The 26464-nt window shown below is 40.4% G+C and overlaps 1 protein-coding gene across 1 annotated transcript; it reads left to right on the plus strand.

Moving 5' to 3' along the window:
• Nucleotides 1-26418, plus strand: RARS1 (arginyl-tRNA synthetase 1). Its single transcript, XM_054978718.1, has 15 exons — nt 1-67; nt 2881-3015; nt 5778-5972; nt 8532-8643; nt 9465-9565; nt 13750-13871; nt 14540-14660; nt 15940-16069; nt 16355-16459; nt 18148-18326; nt 18722-18831; nt 20047-20152; nt 24678-24850; nt 25215-25462; nt 26210-26418. Exons 1-15 carry the CDS (start codon nt 23-25, stop codon nt 26317-26319), a joined length of 1992 nt encoding a protein of 663 aa, XP_054834693.1. The 5' UTR covers nt 1-22; the 3' UTR covers nt 26320-26418.
• The last annotated feature ends 46 nt before the right edge of the window (nt 26419-26464 follow it).

Genomic DNA, 26464 nt, shown 5'->3' on the forward strand with positions numbered 1-26464 from the left:
CTTTGTTTCCTGACCCGGGAGAATGGAGGTGCTGGTGGATCGGTGTGCGGAGCGGCTCTGCCGGCAGGTCAGAGGCGGATCTTTCGGGGAGGGGGGGGGAAGGCTTGTAGCGTCTTGCCTATAGCGAGGGGGCAACTCGGACAGCCGCCGCCCCGGGCGCCCCCAGCCCTCAAGCTGCCGAGTTTCCCCCTCGACTGTGATCTCCTGAAACTGGAGAGATCCCCCCTTAGTACCGAGTCGTTGTTAAACCCAGTTTTTTTCGTTCTGCGAATTCTCGAATACTTTTGATACCTCTCGAGGAAAGTCAAAAAGAATGTTTATTTTTAAAAAAATATATTCTGTCTTTATAGTAAATGGATTGAAGGGAAGCTACTATGGTTCTAACCAAGCTAAAGATGGAGAAACACCTAAAAAACAAACAAACATTTTTTAAAACCTACACGAACGAATCGCCCTTGGTAAGCGTTCATTTTAACACGGCGATTCTTTCACTTTTGCACCCTGTGCAGACTTGCACTGTTTTCTGTGCTGTGAAATCCGTTGTTTTTCTTGCAGAAGACGTTGGTCTAGTCTGTCTGTTTTAAGTTATTCTGCAATTGGTAGCTCTTTGAATTCCTGATCCCATATATAGGTAACATTATAATTAGAATGCAGTTTTTTGGGCTTCAGATTTAAAATGGATATGTAAAACATATTTCAAGCAATAGTAGAAAGCTGACTTATTTCAGAGTGATCAAACTGTACATATGTTTATTCTGTACCATTCTGATTCTTGTTTGTTAAGAAATGCTGTTGAATCTTTTCATGTTAAAATATATAGATTAATGTATGTGTACGTTTTGGTGGTTATATTTATGCTTAACTTGATCCAGCAGGTTTGGAACTTTTCTTGGCAGGGTGGAGTCCAAGGTCAGGTTTGCATTACTTGAGACATTATTTTTTTGCAACACTAATCTGAGTGTGTCTTTTTTCTTGAGTTCTTTTAAGACAATCCTCCTGTATTCTTGGTCATGTTATCCTACTTTATTGATACAGTGCTTTTAGTTTGCTGCTCTCTGGCCATTTAAAGAGCACAACTCTTTAAATATGTCATTTTGACACAGTGTTTTTATGACTTTTCCATTCCATTTGCTGGAGCAGTTTTCTTGCAGTTAGAAATACCTTTCACTAATAGTACAAAGTTAAAGGGCTAACTAAGCAGCTATTAATGAAGATCCACAGTTCAAATAATAAACATAAAAATATAATGTACTTAAGTGCGCAAATTGAAGCAGTACAAATCATCCATTCAGGCTTTGAAGAGAATTGACTGTGTACATATCTTACCCCTTGATCTGGTTAAGGTGGGTTGGGTGGGTTGTACATGTGTGTTATTCTTAAAGGTAGTTTAACATTTTGTACCAGCTTGTTCTTCACAATGCCCCACTTATATAACTGACCAGCTGTTGAGACTGAGGCAGGTTAATTCATTTTGATTTGTACAGCTCGTTTGACTAACCTTATCACTCATTTTGTGAAGGACTCTAATGAAGGAGTGATACTTTTCCAGCATTAGCTAAGGCTGCTCACTGTAATTGATACATTCACTAATGATGTAAATTACCCACCAAAAGCACTCATGACTATATTTACACCTACAATTTTCCATACAACCTGATAGATGAGGAAAGGACACGCTTTTGCTGTTTGCCTTCTAATGTCTTTCCTTTTTCCATGTAAAATTTGCCCCTAGTTTAAAGAAGAATTGCCGTGCTATTAATGAGGGTTGAACATGGGGCCAAGTCTGAATGAGGTGACGGTAGTGGTTCTGAGGTAGTGACTTTAGGGGTGGCAACCTCAACTACCATCCTTGTTTTTCTACCCCAGCAAGGAGCCAGAACACTTAACACTCCTCCCTCCTTGCATCCTGAAATAGTGTTTAAATGCGCAAGCAACACATGCCTAGTAAGGCTTCCCAAGCTTGCACAAGGATATCGGGAAGGTTGCGAGGGTTGAGCCTTATTGGGTATGTCTGCCTTGCCACACTCTGTTTAAAGAGACTTGAGAGGAGGCTGTGGGGGTAAGAGGTGGAATGGCATCCAGAAGGATGCCCTTCCACTGCACACTGAAGCTGTTTATGACTATTCTTTTACCTCTTATTTTTTGATAATCAAAATCAGGATAGGAATTTGAAAGCAGAAAATAAAGAGAGGAGGGAGTCTTTGCTGTGTTTGATTAGACTTAAAAAGCTGTAACTGCAGACCCTTGCATGAAGAAGAATTCTGTTCTTGCTGAAGGCTGGGGCAGTCTCCACAATATTTCCATGGATTTGCTCCTCAAGTGACAACTTCGTGGGTGGATGGTATACAAACAGCAGGAAATAGGGAGATGTCAATATACATGGCTCATGCCATTCTGTGAGCTCTGTCCTTAGTTTGGTGGGCCCAGTCCAGAATGTTAACTTTATTTGCTTACTTCGTTTATATCCCACCCACTGCCCAGTGTGGACTTAAAGCAGATTACTTTGTTCCCCTCTTCTCCATGTTATCCTCACAACCACCCTGTGAAATAGATTAGGCTGAGAGTGTGTGGACTACCCCAAGGTCACCCAGCAAGGTTCCTTGGCAGGGTGAGAATTCGAACCTGGGTCTTCCAGAGCCTAGTCTGACAATCTGACTAGTACACCACCCTGGCACTCACTGTAACATTGTGATTAATTTTTTAAAAGTGCCTTTATCCAGCATTAATCTTTCTGTGTTTCTCGTTTTAACAGTATCGCCATATATTTAATTCTGAATAATAAATACTAGAACTGGGGTAAAGATAACAATTCTGATACGATCTCTTATCAGTGATCAGAGATCGTAAGTCATATGCTACTAATTTCATTTGTCTTCCTAGGAAAAAGAAATAAAGTTTCTAACAGCAGAAATTGATCGTCTGAAAAACTTTGAGTGTTTGGGAGCTTCTCCAAGCTTGGAGGGATTGCGGGAAGAGAATGCCAAACTTAAATATCGTTTAAACATTCTTCAAAAGGTAAGCTTCCTTCTTGAAATGTATATAGTGTGTGAAAATGACAGTTGAGCAATTAACTAAACAATTGACTATCATACGTCACAAACATGTCTTCTTTTTCCACTTGTGCACTCCCTCCCTCCTGCACAAGGAGCTCTATTGAAGACTTGCTGGTTTGGAAAGTTTTCACTTAAGCTTCAGCCTGGGGTGACATCTGACTGTAGGCACCTGAGCAACTTGGAGATTATTTCTCCAAAAATGTGGGGAAAACAAGTTCTGCCCCTTTAATTGTGTCTTAATGACATGTTATTTATATCTGTGCCATAAGGCCCATTTCCACAGTTTTCATTAAAGAGGCAGGACATTTTTTTCTTCAAGCTTTTGCCAACCCTAGCTATACATCACAATTAAACCATGGTATATGATACCAGTTGGTATGAAAGAAACAGTTTGCCCAGGTACCTGCATTTGGCTGCTACGGTTAGAATTTGACTGACAGTTTCCAACAGCTGTCATTTCATGCCAAAACGACAACATTTAGCAAAGGGTGGTTGTATCACACATTGATTTTGTTGAAGTTTGGCAGAGTTATTGTACTTGAAATGTATCTCAAACTGTTTTGTTTTTTTAAAATGTCACAGATGGCAGGGCTACACCCTTCTGAAAATGTGTCCAAGGTCACGTTTCCTATATAAAGTGTTCCTATTCTACTTGCATTAGAATTACATGTACTTGACCTACAGAAGCCCTTAAGGAGTCATTTTGAAGCACAGGATCATTCTAACTCAGCAGACCATACATAATTGATAGCCAAATACACAGGAAAATTCTAAATGTTCAGGAGTTTTTGTCTGTATTATATGCTGTTTATTGAAACAACATTAATAGCAGAAAATAGTGAAGACTTGAAATGACTGCTGGTATAGGTTAAAGAAGAAAGTGCCAAAGCAGAATTACATCTTAACATTAAAAAGACAAATGTAATAATTATGGAGGAATTACACAGTTTTAAGTTTGACAACGAAGAAGTTGAAATTGTTAAAAGATTTTCTGTTCCTTGGCTCATTCGTCAACCAAAAGGGAGACTGCAACTAAACAATTAGAAGGAGATTGAGACGTGGAAGGACAGCCATGAAAGAACGAGAAAAGATCCTCAAGAATAAGGAAGTGGCGCTGGGGACCAAGATCAAGATAATTGATACTATGGTCTTCTCCTTTACTATATAAGGATGTGAATGTTGAACAATGAAGAAAGCAGACAGGAAGAAAATTGATTCCTTTGAAATGTGATGCTGGAGGAGGGTTTTGTGGATACCCTGGATGTCCAAAAAGATAAATAAGTAGGTTCTAGATTAAATCAAACCTGAATTCTCCCTAGAAGTTAAAATGACTAAATTGAGGCTATTGTACTTTGGACACATCTTAAGACTCATTGGAAAAGACAATGCTAGGAAAAGTGGAAGGCAGTAGAAAAGAGGAAAATCCAAAATGAAATAACATGACTTGACAAAAGAAACCATGGCCTTCAGTTTGCAAGAGCTGTGCAAGGCTGTTAACGATAAGATGTTTTGGAGGTTGTTAATTTATAGGTTCGCCATGAGTCGGAAGTGACTTGATGGAACATAAGACACCTATTATATGCCTTGTGCCAGTAGAACCAGCAGGGGTTTGGGTGTTACTGATTCACATACCAGTTCATTTCACCCAGAACATTTAATTATGCTCTTCTCATGTACACATGTTTTAGGCTTCTGAATGACTGTAGTGTTCAAAAAGCACTTGTGTTGAACAGATTTTTGGAGAAGTGTACCCTCTTCCCTGTGATAGAATTTTTATTTTATGTTGGACTATGAATATATATACCAATATGTATTATGACTATATACAATTCCAACAAAACCCTTTGTTGATTGGGGTGGCCTGCCCCAAACTAGTCTGTCTTGGATTGCATTCTGCACACAAGGGGAGAGAGAGAGAGTTCATGAGCATGACAACATGCCAAGTTTCAGCCCATCCTGAACAAGCCTCTCTTTGTTCATCACTTCTCAATACACCCATTGAGTTTTGTGATTCTAAAAATTGGTATTTGTTCTTGATAAGGGCATGCACATGTGTGATTAGAAGACAGGACAATCCTTTTCCTTTAATAGTGAAATCCCTCCAGATCTGTTTTTCTTGTGTTGAAAATTGTATGGTATTCTTCTGTTTGACTGGTTTAGGTTTTTGTTAAGTAAATGTGCCACATCTAAAACTCTAAAAAAACTTAAATAGAGATAAGAGATCTGCATAATAATCAATTTGATTACATGTTTTCACTGCTGTTTGGGGAGCTTTGGTTGAATTAGGATGCTTCTGCAACAGATTTCCATAACAAGTCCCTGGGACAACTGGGACCGTACTTCATCTTGGTAGTTACTCTCATTAAGACTGTACTTTAGGGGGGTTTTTTGGATGATGGCGGGAGGCTGGAGTAACTCATTAAAGAGATACAGTATTTCTGGGTATGTCCAGCCAGAGAAGAATAGAATAAAGCATGTTGCTGAAAACAATGGCAAGCTTGATTCTCCCAGAAAGTCAGAAAACATTTTGATTCTGTGGAATTCAAATTAAGTCTCAGAAAATAAAATTACATGAGGACTTTTAAAAAATAAATAAATAAAACTTTCAGAAAAATATGGGGTGGAATCGCAATCCTACATTAAGGTTATTATTGTGGGATTTAGGTTGAGGCAGTCTGTTCTAGACAGTTTTCCTGGTTAATTTTATTTTGTGTTTCATTTTAGAGCCTTCAAGAGGAAAGGAGTAGAAGAAAGCCCTCCAAAGGAATGATTAATATCAACAACAGCCTTCAAGACATCTTTGGAATGGCTATTAAATCTGCATATCCAGAGCTAGAAAATCCTCCTCTGCTGGTGACACCAAGTCAGCAGCCTAGGTTTGGTGATTACCAATGTAACAGTGCTATGAGTATAACTCAGGTAATGAACAGTGTGAGAATCTTTGTGCCACTCTAATGTTTTGTCCCAAATAGCACAGAGGTCCTTAGACAAGAAGATGTACAGCTAATTTCCGGTCACACTTCTGTAACACTTGGGCCTAAGTGGGGAAGCTATCCATTCTGTAGATCAGGTACTCACTAGTTTTTCTTTCCTAACATATAGTAAGGAGCCTTCCTTTGTCCTTGTGTCATTCAGTGCCATATTTATATTGAATAATAATAATAACATTTGATTTATATACCGCCCTTCAGGACAACTTAACGCCCACTCAGAGCATTTTACAAAGTGTCATTATTATCCTCACAACAATCACCCTGTGAGGTGGGTGGGTGGGGCTGAGAGTGCTCTGGAAGAGCTGTGACTGACCCAAGGTCACCCAGCTGGCTTCAAGTGGAGAAGTGGAGAATCAAGCCCAGATCTCAAGATTAGAGTCTTGCCACTCTTAACCACTATTATACCAAACCATATTGACCCAATACATAGTGGAAAACCTACATGATTTAAGCTGGAAAAGAGTTTGCAGTGATCTCTGTGCAGGGAGCCAGTGTGGTATAGTTGTTAGTGTCAGACTAGGGCTGGGTGAGCAATGTCCGAATACTCATACTGATACGAAGCTCACTGGGCGACCTTGAAGCTGTCAGGCTCCTGGTCTACCTACCCCAAGGGCTGTTGTGAAGGTAAAATGAGGAGAGGAAGTTATCACTTATGCACTCCTGAGGCCTTCGGAGAAGAGTTGGGATAAATATGGTATATTATCTGCTATGGAATTTCAGAAGTAGCTTCCAAATTGTAAAGAGAAGCAGAGTTCTGCATCTAGATAGGGTTGTGGAGAATAAGTATAAGGCAGACATTTTATCACATCTCCTAGGAAGACTATAGACTTGTTCAGGAAATTGGCCTGGCAGAGGTCTAAACAATGCTGATACGTGCCAGCCGGCAGCCTCTCTCCATTAACTTCTCATACAGAAACTGCCCCACAAATGTGTGTTCTCTTCTTCTTGGAGCTCATTAGCATATGTGGTTGGGTGGCAGCCAGCTCAACACAAGCTAGCAGTTTTTTAAAGTATATTTTGACCGACACTTTACCCCAATTAAGCTGCTGTTATGAGTCTTCTCCCATGCAGGTTTCTCAGTGTCAGTATTGTGTGTGCACCTCGGTATCACAGGGCTCTCCCTCCTGATTTAGCACATAAACTGGCTTGTGTCCATTCCCCTTTCCACCTCCTGACGCTTCTTGTGCTCTCCTTGCCAATATTGACATCCCAAAATGTCTTAGCGCTTCAGTTAGCTTGTGCAATGTGTCTTTAGCTGATAATTACTTCCATTGTAATGAAACTTAGTATAAGGAGTTCTCCCCTCCCTGCCCCTTGGATTCTGTAAAACATTCTGTGATTTCTATTAAGCAATACCTGTTCATATGAGAAGGAATAGATCTCAGATACCTTCTTTCCCTTCATCCTCCAAGAATGTGATTGCGAATCTCTTTTTCAGCTGTGAGGACATCAAAACAAGCAAGTATTTTTCATATCTCATAAAAGCAATGAAGAGTTTAGTTTTTTCCACAGGCATTCTAGATTTCATCCAGTTTCCTGTGCCATATGAAATGTTACAAATTACATTTTTTTTAAAAAAAAATGTATATTTTTTTCAGCATTCTGACTAGCTGAAAAACTTAGAAGTATAATTCTCAGTAGCTTCTGGAAAAGAGATGATGGTTTTAAAAAGTCATGGTGCAGAGCAGGGATGTATGACTGAATGTGCAGTTATGGCAGTGGCAACACAGGGAGCTAAGGGAGGTGAGGTGAGGCCAAGAGCAAGGATCTCTGAAGCTCATAGCCTTCCAGCTTCTCCAGTGGAAGGAGTTCAGGCTCAGTCATCTAATGAGCACGTACAAGGCAAAACACATTTGGCTCTTCCCACATTGGCAGGTCCTATGGAGAGGCTGTCGCCTGGCACGTACACTCCTGTTGCATTTCAGGGGTTATTTTCTCAAGCCCAGCAATACATTGAAGAGAGGTTTACAGAAATGGTACTTATTAGAAAGGAGCTAAACACCCAAATAAAAGAATGATTAGAAAGTGGAGACAGGAGACCGTCAGACTGATGCCTGCCCCCAGAACTGAGTTTGAGGATGTTGAATGGGGATTATTTTTTTTTTAATACAAATGTTTTCTGTAATAAATTGTAAACCTCTTTCATTGCATATTTAAAGGAAACATGCATTGCTGGACATTAGTGTGTTAGAAGTGGAATTTGCTGCTAGTCACTGTATTAACTTTCAGAGCTTAGAAGTTGGAGTAAACATCATAAAATGTGCTTCAGTCATAGTTGGGCATTCAGGATGTTTCCTCAATTAATGATTGTTTCTGCCTAATTTTTATTTATAAATAAATAAAGGATCTCTGTCAGATTCCTGTGGAATAGAAATTTGCTATTCTCCTCGCCTGGTTGGAAGATGAGTCTATAAAATATTGGCCAAATGTATTTTCTTTCTCCGGAGTGAGCAGTTGAATTGAGCCCTTTCATTATGTTTTTCAGATACTACTCAAAACCAAGGAGCAAAAAGTAAGCCCGAGAGAAATTGCTGATAAGATTGCCAGAAACATTCCTGACAATGAATGCATTGAGAAAGTTGAAATCGCTGGTCCTGGTAATTATTCTGTCGTTGCTTTTCTGGGGCACCGAAATCCGATAAGGGTATTATATCACATGACAGAAGGACTCAGTAGACTACTGGAAACTAGAATTTGAGATCAAATATTTTCAAGAGGTCTTCCCTGTTCTTTTGTTCACTCACAAAACACCCCTGTGCTTACCCTATACCGTTTTCTCCCAGAGAACTTGTATTGAAACATTTTAAAATCTGCTGACCAATTAATTATGCTATTTTTTTGGTCCATCAACATGTCGTTAATAGGTTAGATTGATTTTTCATCTAAATTTTGCAGTCCTACAAATATCCATGCGTAGAAAGAATTTACTCCTACAGAGTTATGTGCCCAACTTGGTTGATTGCACTATTAGAAATAAAACTGAAAATTGTCTGTTTTAGTGGTCAGCTGCTGATGATAGCCAAATTCAGCCCCTGAGAGCCCCACCTTGTCCCTCCCTACCACACTGGATACAAAAGATATGGCAAAAGTAGTACCAGTGGCCAGTGAACTTGCTGTCAAGGCATTCAGTTATCAAAGTGGTCTTTCCAAGAAAAATAGCTGCTGATCAGGGCTGCTTATAGAACCATTTGATCTCAAAACTGTCACATGTCAATTTATTACTTGAGTTCTGTACTAAATTTATGACTTTCTGATATTACAGCAAATGATTTGCTAATTATTGCAGGTAATTGTGCAGTATTGTGTTTTAGATCAAAACTATGCTCTGCACCAAAGAAATCAAGGACTAACTTCAGCAGTAGAATGTTTTATAGGTTTACAGTCCCCACAGCTGTTCTTTTTACTTTTCTCTGTGAAGGTTTCATCAATGTACACCTGAAAAAGGATTTTGTTTCCAGACAACTGAGCAGTATGCTGATCAATGGAGTTCAGCCCCCTGCTATTGGTGAAAGGAAGAAGGTATGATAGTAAATCACGGCCATGCTTAATAATCAAGGCATGCTTCCAAAATTAATCAGTAGGCAGCTTGCTGGAAATTATTTTGCTTTTATCCAAGAATGTTTTGTGTTCTAAAAGTACTTCCCAGTGTTCACTTTCTTAGTAGCAAAATAAAAGAAAATTAAGTCAGTCCCAGACCTATCCCATCATAGAATATTGTGTGATTTTTCCAAAGTGTTGTACTCCATAGTTCTTTGTAGTTGCTCTTTGGTGATAAAGAAAATTAGTTTCTACTCATCTTGTTTCTGCGAGGAAAAAGCATGAAACTCAAATGGCAATTTGAGTTTCATTGTAGAGCTTTTACCCTTGCCCAACTTAATATCCTCCCATCTGCTCTTCTGGATGGGAGATACGCTTGCTTTCCATAGGAGAAATGTCTCTGTCCATTCCACTCTGGCATGGTAGAAACTATTGAGCATGTCCTCTTATACTGTCAGTTTTACCAGAACATTTGGAATGTATATGTTACTCCACTTCGGCACAATTACCCTGGTAGATCAAGTCAATTTTATATTTCACTCTTGCTTGGTGACTGTTATAATGAAATATCTTTTAAAGTAGCTAGATTTTGTGCCCTGGTCTGCTTAATTAGACAGAAGAATATGGTTTTATCCTAGCAATTTTAATTAAGAACCATCTTTTATGTACAGTATATTTTTATATCTATATCCTATATTTTTACATCTATGACCTGAATCTAATGCATATGTCTTAATGACTTTAATTTTGACTTCTGATCTCAGATCGTAACAGTAAACTACACTATACTATACTATTGAATATTTACACCACTCTGACTACTTAAACATGTAGTGTTAAATGCATCTACTTGGAATCATTTTAGTAGGCGTAATAAGTGAAGAGTGCATAGTTGGCATTCTCACTGGTTTTGTTACAATTTGTTCTTTTCTGTAAATGGTGAATATATCTGGAATTTTCACTGTTCACTATAAGGGATATTTCGCATTATCTGACCCCTCCCCCCCCACACACCAAGTTCAAGGTACTTTAACAGACTGTGTATATCATATTTCAGTATACTTGGGGAAGGAGTCTGACACTTTTGATATCCCTTTGAGGGAGTCACTGAGGCCCAAATACTTTGAATATTTCAGCTGATGTTTGTTGAATAGAGAATGTGCATAAACACTGGTTGCTGTGTAGAATGTGAACAACATAAAAGGGATTTTTCATGCTTTATCTCCAAACAAATTTGAGGAATGTGCAGAACTTGATGACACAAAGTAAGTAAGTAATTTGTAACTTAGTGTACACTGTGTACATTCAGCAGTCAGTGTGTGAAATCTTCATATCCTCCAAATTAGATGGAGGTTATGTATGATGATTGGACAGTGTACTCTGTTCCCTGTTCATGGAGGACAGCACAATTTGAGTTCAGTGGCATGAGCTTTTGACAGTCAAAACTCCCTTCATCAGATACAAGTAGAAATGGAGATCCCTGAGCCCTTATGTCCCAGCCAGGTGGTGTGAGGGGTATAGCAATGAAGAGCATCAGGATGCGAAGGTACAATGTAGCTTGATTAGATGGGAGGGATGTAGCAAAGGATGATGGCAAGATGCAAAGGTACAATGGTACCTTTATTGTACAGTTGTCTCTCTATTCAACCTCAGGGGGTCCAGAAAAACAGACCGCCCTGGGGTTGAATAGAGACATAGGATTGTCTCACTACAAATGCTAATTTCTGCTCTAATCAAGCTGCATTGTGCCTGTACATCCTGACATCCTTTTTTGCCTTTAAGAGAACTCATTTACAGCTATGGAGTGGGATGTCATCAATATGGAGATGACACCCAACTCTGTATTTCACTATCCAAGCCTCCACAGGATGCAGTAGAAATCTTGGATCAACTGCCTGACAGCTGTGAATGGCTTAAAGTGAACAAATTGAGGTTGAACCCAGACAATATGGAAATGATGCTCGTTGGGAAGGCTGAGCTCTTGAAGGACATTGTACTCCCCACTTGCGACTCTAACCCTTGCAGACTTAATTAAGAGCCATGGGGTTATACTGTATCCAGTGCTACTGCTAGAAAAACAAGTTAAGGCAACCACAGCAAATGCTTTCTATAACCTCACTCTAGCCTGAAAGATGGCTTCCTACCTTGACATAGCTGATCAAGCCACTTGGATCCATGCTATGATAACATCAAGATTTGATTATTGTAATACACTATACATAGGTCTCCCATCTAAGTTAACTAGGAGACTCTAGTTGGTACAAAAAGCTGCAGCTCAGCTGTTATCAGGAGTTTCCAGTGAAGGAAATAACCAAATGTATCTAAAGAATCTTTATATAAAGTGCAAAAAGTGCTCAGTTACTAACAATGAATACATATCATAAGTAAAGACATTATCACAAAGTCAATATCCAAAGAGCATTCAATACAGTTCTATCCAAGGTGGTGGAAACAACATACGAAAATGTAAATACAATTCAATCAAATAGGTGCATGCAAGCACTCAAAAGCAAGTCCAATATGAAGCTATGAGGCTGTAAAGTTGCTTGAAGGATGATAGAGATGCAAAGTGCCACACCTACAGGGTTTGCCAGCATATGTTATCCCATCCCATTTTGTGATATCACTTCTTCGCAGGCATATTTTCCATATTGCAGATGCGCTAATCAATATTACACCACCATGTTGGTATTTCCCCGTCGGTCTAATATGAAATATGCAATATGAAAAATATCCCTGTGAAGAAGTGATATCACGAAACGAGATGTTTCCACCATCTTAGGTAGAAATGTATTGAATGCTCTTTGGATATTGACTTTCTGATATTGATTGTCTTTACTTATGATATGTATTCATTGTTACTTTTTGCACTGTTTGCACTTTATATAAAGATTCTTTAGATACATTTGGTTATTTCCTTCACTGGAAACTCCAGGAAGCTTTTGGTCCACTTTCGTTTGTAGTTTCCGGAGGAGCCCTCTTAGTGTTTCAGCTGTTATCAGGAGCACGCAGAAGCATGAATGTCACTCACATCCTGCAGTCACTCCATTGGCTACCTGTCTGTTACTGTGCTCAGTTCAGGATACTGGTTTTCACATGCAAGGCTCTTCATGGCCTTGGTCCAGCATACCTACCGGACCTTCTCTCTCCCTATGTCCCTTCATGGCAGCTTTGCTCATCTGGACATGGTCTCCTGCAGATGCCACCGTGCAGATGGGTGAAATCAACAGCTGCCTGTACACATGCATTCTCTGTCATGGCCCTTGTCCTATGGAATGGCCTACCTGAGGAAATCAGGACTCAGGAGAGCCACCACTCTCCCGGCCTTCCACAAAGAATGCAAAACTGAATTATTCAAAAGGGCTTTTTACCCGGTAGGAGGGCTGTATTATAGGGAGGTGGTATCAAAGAGATGCTTCAACCAATGAGTTAGGGACCATAGACTTCACCACTATGTTGCAGTACATACTATCTATTGCTGTAAGTAAGCGCTCCTATGTACTTCCTGTTGATTTAAATATGACCCTACTGGGTAGTTCTGTGTTGTCTAATGTCATTTCTAGAATTGCTTATGCTCTGTTTCAGCATTTCTTCAACTTTGTATTAGATTCTTGCTAATGTTATGTCTTTGTAAACTTGCATTTAGTTACCTTATGGCATTGTTGATTGAAATGTCCTTGATGCTGACTGCGCTAATCTCACTCTGTGTAATCCACCTTGCGTCTCACTGGGAAAGGCGGACTAAAAATTACGTGCATACATACGTAACGTACATCCCATCTAACCGCTCTGCATTGTACCTTTGTATCCTGACTCCCTTCTTTGCAACAGCCCTCTCACTTTCTGTCTGGGATATAGAGGCTCAGGGATCTCCATTCCTACTTGTATCTGAAAAAGGGAGCTTTGTCTCTCAAAAGCTCATACCCTGAAAATCTTGTTGGTCTCTAAGGTGCCACTGAACTGACATCCTGCTGCCCTACTGAAGACCAACATGGCTAATCACCTGAAACTGTTGTTTGTGATAATAGCACATGCACATTCTCCATGATTTCTAATGAATGTGCATTGCAACCAGTGCTTGTGTACGTTTTCCAATTAAAATGTGTTTAGAATGAATTCATTTTTAATGTAATAATATAATGTTCTGTTCCTTGTTCTGTATGAAGGTTGTGGTTGACTTCTCCTCCCCTAACATTGCAAAAGAGATGCATGTTGGTCATCTGCGGTCGACCATTATTGGTGACAGTATGTGCCGCCTCTTTGAGTTTGTCGGGTATGATGTTCTAAGGTAAGTGCAATCAAGGGAGCATTGTGCGAATTCTCAAAACGCTGTCTGCATATATACCATAGTTCCTCTGTGGCATAGCTTAAAATGCATACTCGATAATAACAACTTCTGCAGTATTTTATGCCTTACATTTTTTTATTCCACCCTTCTTCCAAAGAACTTAGGGTGGTTTGGCTCTTCTCTCCTCCATTTTGTCCCCACAATGACCCTGTGAGGTAGTTTACTCTGGGATATTACTGGTCCAAGGTTTCCTGATGAGTCTCTTGATTGACGCCAAAGTCTGTTGGTGTAACCAGCTTAGGTCCAACACCCAAGCATTGCATCAGAGTTAGGTGTCACAGAAGAATTTTTTTCCACATATTCTGCGGTCTCTCTTATATTCCATCTTATGCTCTTGCTTTTACCTTTGCATCTTCTCATTTTATAAGTTCAGTGTCAGAGTCTGCAAAAGTTCACATACCCAGTTCACAATAAACCACTACAATTGTCATAGGCAACATGAGTCTTTATTACTGTCACCTCTGTGCATAATTTCTTTTGCATGAAACATTTTGTGGTGGTCTATTTAAAGAGGGATTTACCCACCAGCTCTGCATCCAAGGTATTGTTTCTTGGTTCCATTTTTTTTTTTTGCAGTTTTCATTTGTTTTCTAATCTTTACCATCCAGATTGAACCATTTAGGAGATTGGGGCACCCAGTTTGGAATGCTTATTGCTCACTTGCAAGATAAATTCCCAGATTACCTGACTGTCTCTCCCCCCGTTGGAGATCTCCAAGCTTTTTATAAGGTATTTATGTGTCTACATACATTGCTGCTGCTGCTGCTGCTTTTATTTGCAAGAGAATGTTCACTGCAAAGACGGAAACTGCAATGAGCTCAGCCTCAGGGGTTCACTGTTTGTAAAAAGTTGTGGTGAAGAGAGGAGAAGATGTGTCAGTTGAGAAGAGAGACATGGTTGTCTGAGGCATGGTGGGCATGTTACAGATTTTTATAGACAATGTTTTTTGTGTCGAAATTTGCAAGAAGTCCACATATGTGATTGCAGCAAGTTGCAGTCTGTACCTAGATTTTCTGCACATTTCTACTTGAAAATACTTTTGGGGATTTCCTAAATGAAGTGAGCCACAATCACTTTAATTTAAAGATAGGTATAATCATTGCTTTTGATATATGCATGCAGACAGATGGTGTGTGCGTGTTTCTCCAGGATAACAACAACAACAACATTTGAAGGTGATTTATGTTCCACCTTTAAGGACAACTTAACAGCCATTCAGAGCGGTTTACAAAGTGTGTTACTATTATCCTCACGACAATCACCCTATGAGGTGGGTGGGGCTGAGAGAGCTCCTAGAAGCTGTGCCTGACCCAAGGTCACCCAGCTGGCTTCAAGTGGAGGAGTGGGGAATCAAACCTGGTTCTCCAGATTAGAGTCCTGTCGCTCTTAACCACTACACCAAACTGGCTCTCAAGAAGACCAGTCCAGAAACCTGGGCTGCATGCATGTATGTGCACACACAAGCACTATCTCAGTCATTTGTGCTTGATACCAGTGATCTCTTTGCAGGAAACAGAGGGCAGGAGTCAGTTCTTTCCCCACTACCCCTGAACAGATAACTGGCAATATTGAATGCAGTCTGACTGGGACTGCAGGTTCACAGTTTCTGCTCATGGATCAGGCTTTGTAAGCGACAGTCATATTCTCACCATACCCTTTAATGTGTCAAACAAGTTCTAATACAGCTCTGCTTCAATGTTGCTTTTTCAATAAAGATCCTTTTAAAAGATGCTTTGTTTGACTGATGACTTACCTAACTATTCAGTGATGGTGTTCCAACAATCGCCACGTCCAACAATCGCCACGTCCAACAATCGCCACGTCCAACAATCTTATCAGGAATTCAGAGACTCTTTTCTAGATAACATGCAGTGTTAAAACAGGTGCTTCAAAATTCCTGCAGTCACCATTTCCAAATTATAATGTAGTGACCCCTATCTGTAGGATTTATTTCAATGTACCATAAAGCATATTGTTTTATCATTTCTCTGCATTGTTTTTAATCTAGGAATCAAAAAGAAGATTTGACACAGAGGAAGAATTTAAGAAGCGTGCATACCAGTGTGTGGTCTTATTACAGAGTAAAAATCCAGATTTCCTTAAAGCTTGGAAACTGATTTGTGATGTATCTCGGAAAGGTGACGTTGGAATTCATTTTGTCTCTCTCCTTGGAAAAACTGAAAAATGTGCCAGTATTTTATTTTGGGTGTAAAATATCGCCACCTGCTCCATAATAACCTGTCTTTAGGATGGCAGAAGTCAGTTTGTTTTACAAGATCCAGAGTCTTTTTCAACATTGGTCTTTAACCATCAACAATTTTGGCATTTGCAGGATTTTCTAGCTGTACTTACTGTCCAAGTGAATACATCCCAAATCCTGTGTTTTCACTGGTGTGTGTTTGTTCATTCTCTCCTTCTATCAGAGTTTCAAAAAATCTATGACTGTTTGGACGTCACCTTAATAGAAAGGGGTGAATCTTACTACCAAGATATGATGGCTGATATTGTAAAAGAATTCGAGGAACGAGGTAATGTATCTATCAGCATAGAAGTAACAGTTGCTGAAGCATCCATATCTTTCACCAGAATCATTAAAAAGTATTTATATTACCCTCTGAACCGGTCCTTATTTAATACAGAAATATTATCAGTTTTCTTTCCATTGCCCCCCTACTTTCTAGTTTAATGAAAGGATAGGATGTTGTAAGTTACCTTCATACTGTTATGATTAAAGCATTATATAACTGCATAGCTTTACATTTATTTTCCTTCTCGCTGTCTGTTGACCTCTCAACAGGTTTGTTAGGCTGAGAGATAATACCCGGCCCAAGGATTTCATGTGTGAGCTTAGTGGCTAGGAGGCAACAGCAGGTCACGCTGCTGGGCCCCTACGGACACGTCTTGCCAGGGATATCTGGTTAGCCACTGTGAGGAAATGAGGCCCTGGACTAGGGGCAGGCCTCTTATGCTTGTACCGTTTTGAACCTGGGACTCTTGCAGCCTCCTCCTCCTCATGTTATACTTTCCATTTCCTCATATTATACTTTCCATTTCCATTACCCTATACTCTAATGAAGGCATTTGTGTATTACTGTCTGACTCTTTGGACAAGTTTGCTGCTGCAGCTCAACTCTCATTGCTTTTTTCTCAGTAGTGAAGGAAGGCATACTTTTCCCTTTAGCTTTTTGACAGCAGTTTTTAAACACTGAAGGCTGTTGGATGGCCTTTCCCTGTCTTTGTGTTTTCTTTAAGCTACGTTCTACCCTTTTGTCATCACACAGTCCTCAGGCCAGAAGAAGAATATAAAAACAGCTTTAAAAGATGAAACCCTTCAATAATGAGCCTGTGTAAAAAGAATTTCTTGGCCTGGTGCTCAAAGGAGGGTGTGATAGATGCCAGGCAAGTATCAGTGCAGAGGGTATGCCAGAAGGAGGCACCACCACCAGAAAAGCCCCTTTCCCCACCTCTGGCTGCCACCCCCTCACCTTGCCTCTGCAGGCAGGCCCTCAGGGGTCAGGGCTTGAAAAAAAGGTTCATAGCTGGCAGAATGGACAGTATGGGAAGAAGTGCTTAAATTAAACACTGGCATTTTGAATAGTCCCCAGCAGTGGGTGGATAGCCAATTCAGATCTTTCAGCACACAGGTGAGATTCTTCCTACACATTCTTGTCTACAAATACTTCCTTCACTTCCCATATTTGCCCTATGCTGCAAAAGTGGGAATGCACATTTCTGTGTTGTTGGCTTGGTTCAGGCATCACATGAAATGGTGATTACTGTGATCATCTAAATGTGGGCCAGTCCACTGACCCTGGTTAGGTAGAGTCTCACATATAAGGCTCTGAAACTGGTTTGAAGTTGATTTTATTAACCACTATTAGTGTTAACTATAGTTTTGCATGACATGCAAATGCAGACATCCTGGTGCCACCCTCATATGCTCCCCGCCGACAGTGATGCCTGGCCAGTGTAAAGTGATACCAGTGTAAAGTGATGCTAGCATTTGAGTGATCTTCTGCGAGCTACTTTCACAAGCAAACCATAATGTAAACTGGCTTCGCCTTGTGTCTGAAGAGAGTTAAAATGGAGGTTCTACCCATTGTAATCACTCTTGTGATATTTTGGAATATGGCGATCATTCTTTGTTTCTCAGTGCTTTATAAGTCTTGCCCTCCTTTATGTGTCTCTGTACCAATAAATCACTTTCTATGTCTAGGGTTCGTACAAGTGGATGATGGCCGGAAGATTGTGTTTGTCCCCGGGAGTTCTATTCCTTTGACAGTTACGAAATCTGATGGGGGTTTTACGTACGACACCTCAGATTTAGCAGCTCTGAAGCAGAGGCTGTTTGGAGAAAAAGCTGAGATCATTATTTATGTGGTAGACAGTGGGCAGGTGAGTTTCTGACCTTTGTATTGTATTTCTGTGTGTTCTCAGAAAATGAACTTTTGGGTATCAGTCCAACTTTAAAATCACACGGAGCATGGTGTTCTCTTCCCTTACAGGTAGCTTAACTTTATGCTCTAAAACTTCAAGGGGTTAAAAAAAAACCCTTCCGTACATCTTAAGCCTCCTACACATTTCTCACCTTGCAAAAAACACGGTCAAGGTGTCCCATGTTACCAGAGCCTACACAGTTTAAGGAATTATTTAATAAGACAGCAAAGCAAGTTACTAAACCTTGCACTACAGAAGAAAGCACTGTTCCTCTTATTAGTGCTAGTGTATTACTGGAAGCATATTTGAGAATCATAATGAACCAGTTGTATTAATATCATTTTGCCTTGCAGGCTGTGCACTTACAAACAATATTTGCAGCAGCCCAGATGATTGGCTGGTATGACCCTAAGGTGACCAGAGTATCTCACGCTGCCTTTGGAGTGGTGCTGGGAGAAGACAAGTAGGTTTGCAAGTAATTTTTTTCAGCATGCTGTAGGCTGAACTCTTGTGGCTGATTGTATTGAAATTCTCATTCTGTTTGTGTCCAAATATACAAGAACTGAGAATCTAAAGACAGTTTCAGGTGGATAGCCGTGTTGGTCTGCAGTAGAACAGCAAGATTCAAGTCCAATAGCACCTTAAAGACCAACAAGATTTTCAGGGTATAAGCCTTTGAAACGCAAAACTTCCTTCACCATGTACCTCAAATCTCTCTTGAGAATCTAAAGAATATGAATGTGTATCACAGATCTCCAGATTTCCCTTTCCAACTTTAGCTCCTTACTACTCCAAAGACTTTTCAATTTTTAGACTGGCATTGTATGATTTGTTTATTCCTAGTTTGCACACGCTTGTAGATAGATAACAGATAAATTCCCTGCCGAAGGAAGCAAGTTTCTAAAATCAGAATTAAATAATTCATCAGTAAACAAGTAAACAATTACAGGTACATCTACAGAGTACAGTCACCACAAACCCTCTGCGAGCTTCATTTTACGCTGTCATTTGGTCATTTCCTCCTACCTTCAGTGGAGTCACCTCCCACAGCCTGTGTTTCTCTTTGATACATTCTTAAACTTCAGTGTGTGTTTTCACTGCAAGCAGAGCTTTTCTCCAGCCATGGGGTTTCCCTCTTCCTCATGGAGAGCAGCTGTTCATCTGTGTGGGGATGGGGCTGCAGCTGGACAGGCAAATCCTGATTGCTGTCCATTCCACTGTTCAAGAGGTGCGAAGGGATGCTTATAGTAGGAGAAATTAGCAGGAATCAGTATCATTTTTAGTCTGGGACTATTGCCTTTTCCTGTCCAATTTACCACTGACTTCCATTACTACTTACTTGCCGCTGCGGTGGTATTTCCTCTCTTTCTCTTCTCTGAATGCGTAGTGTCCCTAAGTTAATGAGGTGATATTTCTGTGAATGTGTATTATACAGGTCAGTGCAACCCATTTGGATGTGTGTAGTTCAAAAGCCGAAAGCCTGCACTGAAATAGAATTGCTTGATGTTCTCTTGTTAAGACCCGGCAAGCTGTTTGCTTGTGTTGCCTTTCATTTTCGGGCAATTGTTGACATTCATCATGCAAGTGGATCAGTGATATTTTTGATAGGCAGATAGTTTTATATTTGAAAATGGGGCATGGACCTAAGAAAATTAACATTTTCACCTCCTGCTACCAGGAAAAAATTTAAAACTCGTTCTGGGGATACAGTGCGGCTAATTGATCTTCTTGAAGAGGGACTGAAGCGATCGATGGACAAACTGAAGGACAAGGAAAGAGACAAGGTGGTAATAAATTTCCCTTTCTCCTGGTGCTAAGAGAAAAAAGTATGTTTCCCCTCTGTTGTACGGTGCTTCTGAGGGAGTATGCGGGAGTGGTTAGTATTGGCTCTTGCTTGGTTCACTCTCTATAATGAGAAGCAATTTTCTGTTTCACAGTTTGTACTTGAAGCTTCTCAAGTGACACTCACTCTTAATTGCAGACAGAGTGTGTCTTCATGTACTGTGTTTTGTACTTCCACTGATAGACTGGTTAACTGAGTACATGCAGAAACCAGCAAGTATGAAGAGTTAAAAAGTTTGGCTTTTATTGCAAGGTGACATGGTTTGTGTTTGATATCCATTAATGCTTTTCATTTAATGGGAGGTGCTCTTAGTTTGCACTTGAATGTTTCTTCCTGAGTACAGAACATGTTTTCTAAAGCTGTTCAGAGACTAGGCAGGCAACAAAGGAAATTGAACGAGTGTGCTTTTTAGGGCCCATGAGATATACCCAAAGAGTTAGCTTTCTCCCTTTGGGTCCCAGCAGCTCATTCAATACTGCATGTTGTGGAAAAGCACACACAGTCCATTCAACTTCAGTCCTCCATCTTCCTCAACACACTCACAAAGACTGGGTCACTGACAGGAGATTGACTTAGGAATTTGTTAGAGAAGCCTGCGGCTTATGTAGCACTAGTAAGGCCTTGTTGGTTTCTCTGTATTATACATCACAGCCTGGCCCTGCTGTCTTGGAAAAATATGGCCAGTTGCATGCAGCAGCCAGATTTATTACATCACAGGACAGGAAGGAAAGGGAGAGTCCATCTGCTAGGATCAGCAGGTTTTGCTGTTTTAGAACTTTTCTATTTTTCCTATCATCTTGTAAAGAAGAGAGGCCAAGCTCACATTTCTCTGATGCAAACATTTTAAAGTAACAATTGCACTGCACAAATCTCCCATTGTCATGATGTGCCAGGCAGCAGTAGAGAGACTTTTGTGGATTTTTCCACAGAGGTGGTTTGCTTCTAATTTTCAGATATGTGAGTACCAAAAGGTGTTAATTATGTCTCTCTGGGAGGTTCTGCAGGGCATCTGACAGGCAATAATATTCGGGTGCAGGATTAAGTGAACAACAGCTCAGTTCAGACATCGTGCAAAGTCATGGTTCAATTATGGTTAGTCTGTCAGACCAAAACTAACCTCACAGTCACCCAGATCCTAGCTTCTCTTTACAAATGCTGGTTTTGTTGCTTTCTTTGGCCTGGGGAATGTTATTAGGGAACCAAATTAAGCCAGGTTATTTTCATTTGTTCATCATGAAAAACCATAATTAAGGATAAATTAATTAAAGTTAATAAAACAATTTCAGATCCTAACTAACCATAGTTAGTGGATTTCCTGCACTCAGACAATCACATTAAGCATAATTTAATTAAACCACAGTATTATGTAATGTCCAAACTGAGGAATGTCTAAGATTTCTTGTGCCACAAGTGCAAAGTCAAAATGACACACTACTCAACACCCAGTCGAAGAACATAAGCCATGTGAGGCATGAATTTCGTTAGCATTCCAGCAGATGGCAGTAGAACACAGAAGGATGTGATGTGGGGTTGCTGTTTGTTTCCCTTGCTGCTTGAACCTGGGTTGGCTGTCCACTTCATTTGGTTGGAGTTCCCTGAAGTCTTCTGTATGCTTTACCCTAAGCCTGCAAAGTTGACATAGTCTCCGTGGTTAGTCCCATGGTACTGGTGGGGCACAGGGGCTAATTGTTCTCAGGGATCTAGAATTTATATCTATGCCTTTGATATTTGGATCAGGTTAACTATATTGGTAGAAGCAGCATGGAAACCACTGTAATGGTAGAGCTAAAATGTAAAATTGTAGTGCGTTGTAGTCAGGATTTCTTTAGAGCCAAGCCAATGAGTGGTACACTAAAGGCTTGATTAACTTATTGTAGAATGAGAATTTTAGAGTGACACGGGGTGTATAAAGTTGAGGTGGTAACTTATCCTTCCGGGTAGATGTAGTACAGCAAGGAGCCCTTCAAATGGCTTGGAGAAGCTGAATATTCCTGAGATCTGCTTCATAGCAATTGTTGTTCCTTGCAGTTTATCATTTATATTAGGCCTTGACAGATTTTCTTTGGACCTAGGAACCAGCCCAGAAATCAAGGTACCCAGACTCATCTGTACCAAATACAATTATTTTCTCTGTCACACAAAGCAAGTTTAATGTTGCTTCTTAAATTATGAATGAGGTTGCCAGCTGGCCTGGAGAAAAAAGGCCTGTCCTTTTAACACGGGATTAACGAGATGTTATTTATTGGATGATATTTCCCTCCAATCCACAAAAAGCTTCAACAATCCATTTCCACACACTAAGCCTTTAATTAATGGGACATGACATATTTCTCCTCACCATTTGGCAACCCTAAATTCAAGTGCTGTTCTAAAAGGCAAGAACATCAGTTAGTTATGAATAGTAGGGCCTTTAGTACAGCTGGCTTGAAGCTCTGGAATGCCTTCCTGAAAGGGTGCAGAATTTCTTCTTCCTCATCTTCTTTCCGATGGGATACAAAATGTTTTGTGCATGTGAGGATGTTTTCTTGAAGAGGCATCACCCAGGAAAAACTGGAAACTTTTTGCACAACCTCTTAGCTCCTTCTACAGGAACTGAGCCCATACACGTTGATGGAATGAATGCACATTCTTCCTTAGTTTTGTCGCACTTCCATCTTCTTTCCCATCTGTCATCTTCCTTGTCTCAGATTTTACACTATAAGCATCGTGGGGCAGAGACTTACCTTCTTGTGCTGTGTAAAACATCACGCACATTGACTGTTCTGTGAAAGAAACAACCCACCACTTGATTCAGCTGAATGTAAACAAATGGGGCCTAAACTAATAGATTCTGGTGGGATATTATCTGGATCATAAATCTGTGTATATAAGTAACATACCAAGCCTGAATATAAAACCACCCGCAGTCTACTAACACTACTAAAAGTTGGCTTGAAGACTGACTGAAAGACTTGTTGCTTCCACTCTAGGCCAGGTTTCTCTGCCACCACTCCCGCTCTTGGAAGAAAAGCCTCTTGCCTTTGCCCACCCCACCTACCATAGTTACCTGACTTTCTTGAGCTTTTCCCCAGCTTCAGCAGTAAAAAGCAGAAGTTCCCAACCAAGGTAAAAGTCATCCTCCTCCTGTGTGGTCGTGGTAGGACTGCTTCTGCTAAGCAGGTTAGGAGAGCTGGCAGGGATGGAGCTTTGTTTGCAGCAGCGCTCGTGTCCTTACACGAAGTTTGCTCGTGTCCGTGCAAGAAGTTGGGAGGGGGGGGGCAAGTCCTCTTAAAGACTGACTCTCCCTTTCCTTCCTCCTCCTTTTAAACTCTATAGAGTTTACTGGCTTAGGGCCAGAAGCAAACATCAGGGAAGTGTTGAAGCTTGAGTTACCCAGATAGCTATCCCAGATAGCCCCTTTGTTTTGTTTTACAGATCAAGAGGACCAGAGCCCAGTGGGTTTGCCAGCATGTAAAAAGAATCCCGTTTCGCATCGCACTTCCTCAGGGGCTTGTATCATCTCCAGTCTGTGTCTATGAGCAATCAGCTGCTGTACTCATCACCTAGTTGGTTCGACAAATGTTGGTGTTTGACCAGCGAACCTGTTGGGCTCTGGTCCTCTTGATCCATTCTTCCATGTCCGGTTCGGGTGAAAGTCTGTCTACCATCTGTAAAACAAAGGACAATATTATCATTCAACTGGTTATTCAGCCTTTGAAACTTATCTGTTTGTCTTCGTTGTTATTAAGCAGTTTGTTGAATGTCATTAGTTTGAATTTTCACCGGTTGGACATTTAAACTGCCTGAGATGGGTGTCTGTTCTGGATTGGTTGAGTCTGTTTAATTGTAGTTAAACTGACTGTATTTATTACGTAATGGAATGTTTTTATTATATCTCTGATGTATAGAGGATATAGGACTGCTTTATTGTGTTGTTGTACTTCGTATTTTGCACTGTGAACACGTTTGCACTTTATGAATGAATATATGTATTGAAGTCTGAGTTACAGCAAAAAAGAAAAGGAGTGTTGTGGCATAACCTTTGTGGATGAATTGTACCCTCAGTTGGCAAATCCATATACACATTGCTGAAACAAAAAAAAATGTAAACAATGGAGTAGAAGACAAGCGGTAGCCTGACAGTTCTGTGCAATATAAGTAATCTTATCCCCCTATGTTTAGCATGTGTACCCCTTCGTTGCTGCTGCTGTTAATGATCTCGTTGTTTTTCTTGCCTGCAAGTGGTGCAGAAAAATGTCGCAGACAACTTTTTTCCCTATAGACATGTAGCCATACTTCAGCCATCTGATGAAGTGCTTTTTGGCCCACAAATGCTTATGCCATAATGAATCAATATTTAAATGGCCTAAAATGTGTGTGTGTGTATTTCTTCCTTGTAGGAGGGCCTTTCTTAAAAGCTGCTCATGCTGCTTGTGCTTTCTTCTATAGCACTGTTGCAATATAATGTTCCTCCTTTTCTCTTGCAGGTTCTCAGCCCAGAAGAACTGAAGGCAGCTCAGACGTCAGTTGCCTTTGGCTGCATTAAGTACGCTGATCTCTCCCATAACAGAATCAATGATTATATCTTCTCTTTTGATAAGATGCTGGATGATCGGGGAAATACAGCTGCTTATTTGCTTTATGCCTTCACTCGAATTAGGTAGGGATTGTGCTTCTCTTTTTTTTTATACAAGTTGCATCATTCAGAGAGACACAAAGCTCATGTCTCCTTACATTTCTACCTATTAGAAGAATATTTGTTCCTGAAACTTCGGGGCTGAGGGCTTGTCTCAAACATTTGTTGTTCTAATAGTTCTGAAGTGGGATTGGCTCTTAGTGGGCTGCTAACAGCCTTGCTTTCATATATAGCATTAATAACTACTATTTGCAGGGTGGGGGGGTGGCTGTTCCATGTTGCCACTTACCTCCTTGCCTGTATATTCAATATGTATGTAAGACTTCGGGAAAGAGACTCGACATGGGCATTTATAAGACGTCTAACATGAGACTGGTGTCTTTGGCAGGTCTATAGCACGGCTTGCCAATATCGACGAAGAGACATTGCAAAAGGCGGCTAGAACAACTGAAATAATCCTGGACCACGAGAAAGAGTGGAAACTGGGCAAGTGCATTCTGAGGTTCCCTGAGATTCTGCAAAAGATCCTGGATGACCTCTTATTGCACACCCTTTGTGATTACCTCTATGAGCTGGCCACCACTTTTACTGAATTCTACGACAATTGCTACTGCGTGGAAAAAGACAGGCAAACTGGTGAGTTACTGTTTTAAAAAAAGAAGAAGATGGAAAGAGAGATAGATAGAGGGTAGTGGAGTTCAGCAGAAATAATAAATAATAATTGCGCTTATATGCTGCTCTTCTAGATAAATTAGTGCCTCACCCAGAGCGGTGAACAAGTTAGTGTTATTATTATCCCCACAATACAGCTGGGAAGCTGGGGCTGAGAGGAGTGGCTTACTCAAGGCCACCTACTGAGCTCATGGCAGTAGCGGTTTTGAACCAGTAGACTGCTGATTCACAGCCAAACCGCTTAACCACTGTGCTACAACAAAAGGATACTAAGTTTGCCGTTTACATGGGTCATAGCACAAATACTATCCAGCTTTTTTGTTGTGGCCTGCAAACTTGTGTAGTTCCTCATGCTTACAAAAGGTAGCAGGATGCTCAGATTCCTTATCTTGAATGTTGTGTAAGAGGGAAGGGTGTAGCAATTTGGCTGCAGTCACAAAAAACGTGCTTTAGGGGTGACTGCTCTGCCTACTTTTCCCTTCCCTCTCAGTGTATGTAGTAGGAAGCTGGGAAAGTAACTGGCATAACAGGATTTGCCTTGAATTCAATAGGTTATCCATGAATGAGCAAAGGGTTGTGCTGCTATTACTGGTGAAGGCAATTTTATGGCAAGGCCAGTTGTACTACCGATTTCTGGGTCTGTATTCTTGCTTAATTAATGACTTGCCCTTAATCTTACACTGCTTTGATATTTCTTTCTCACATGTGTAGGTAAAATAGTGAATGTGAACATGTGGCGAATGCTCTTATGTGAGGCCACAGCTGCGGTTATGGCCAAAGGTTTTGACATCTTGGGAATCAAGCCTGTCCAGAAGATGTAATGACACTGCCCTTTTAAAATATTTTTTACAGACTTACCTGTACCAATCATTGAGACCATCATGGTTTAGTATTTGAAAAATAAAAACTGTGCAAGTTTACGTTCTGTTGTTTGTCAGCTGTTATGGGAAAGTAAAGCAGGGTTTG

This window comes from Eublepharis macularius, chromosome 4 (assembly GCF_028583425.1).
Source record: "Eublepharis macularius isolate TG4126 chromosome 4, MPM_Emac_v1.0, whole genome shotgun sequence".
Classification (NCBI taxonomy): Eukaryota; Metazoa; Chordata; class Lepidosauria; order Squamata; family Eublepharidae; genus Eublepharis; species Eublepharis macularius.

Coding starts and splice junctions, on each gene's coding strand:
- RARS1 (XM_054978718.1), top strand. CDS start 23: ATGGAGGTGCTGGTGGATCGGTGTGCGGAGCGGCTCTGCCGGCAG. Junction 18,327..18,721: donor ATGTGGTAGACAGTGGGCAG/GTGAGTTTCTGA, acceptor TTTGCCTTGCAG/GCTGTGCACTTACAAACAAT. Junction 20,153..24,677: donor AGGACAAGGAAAGAGACAAG/GTGGTAATAAAT, acceptor TTTCTCTTGCAG/GTTCTCAGCCCAGAAGAACT.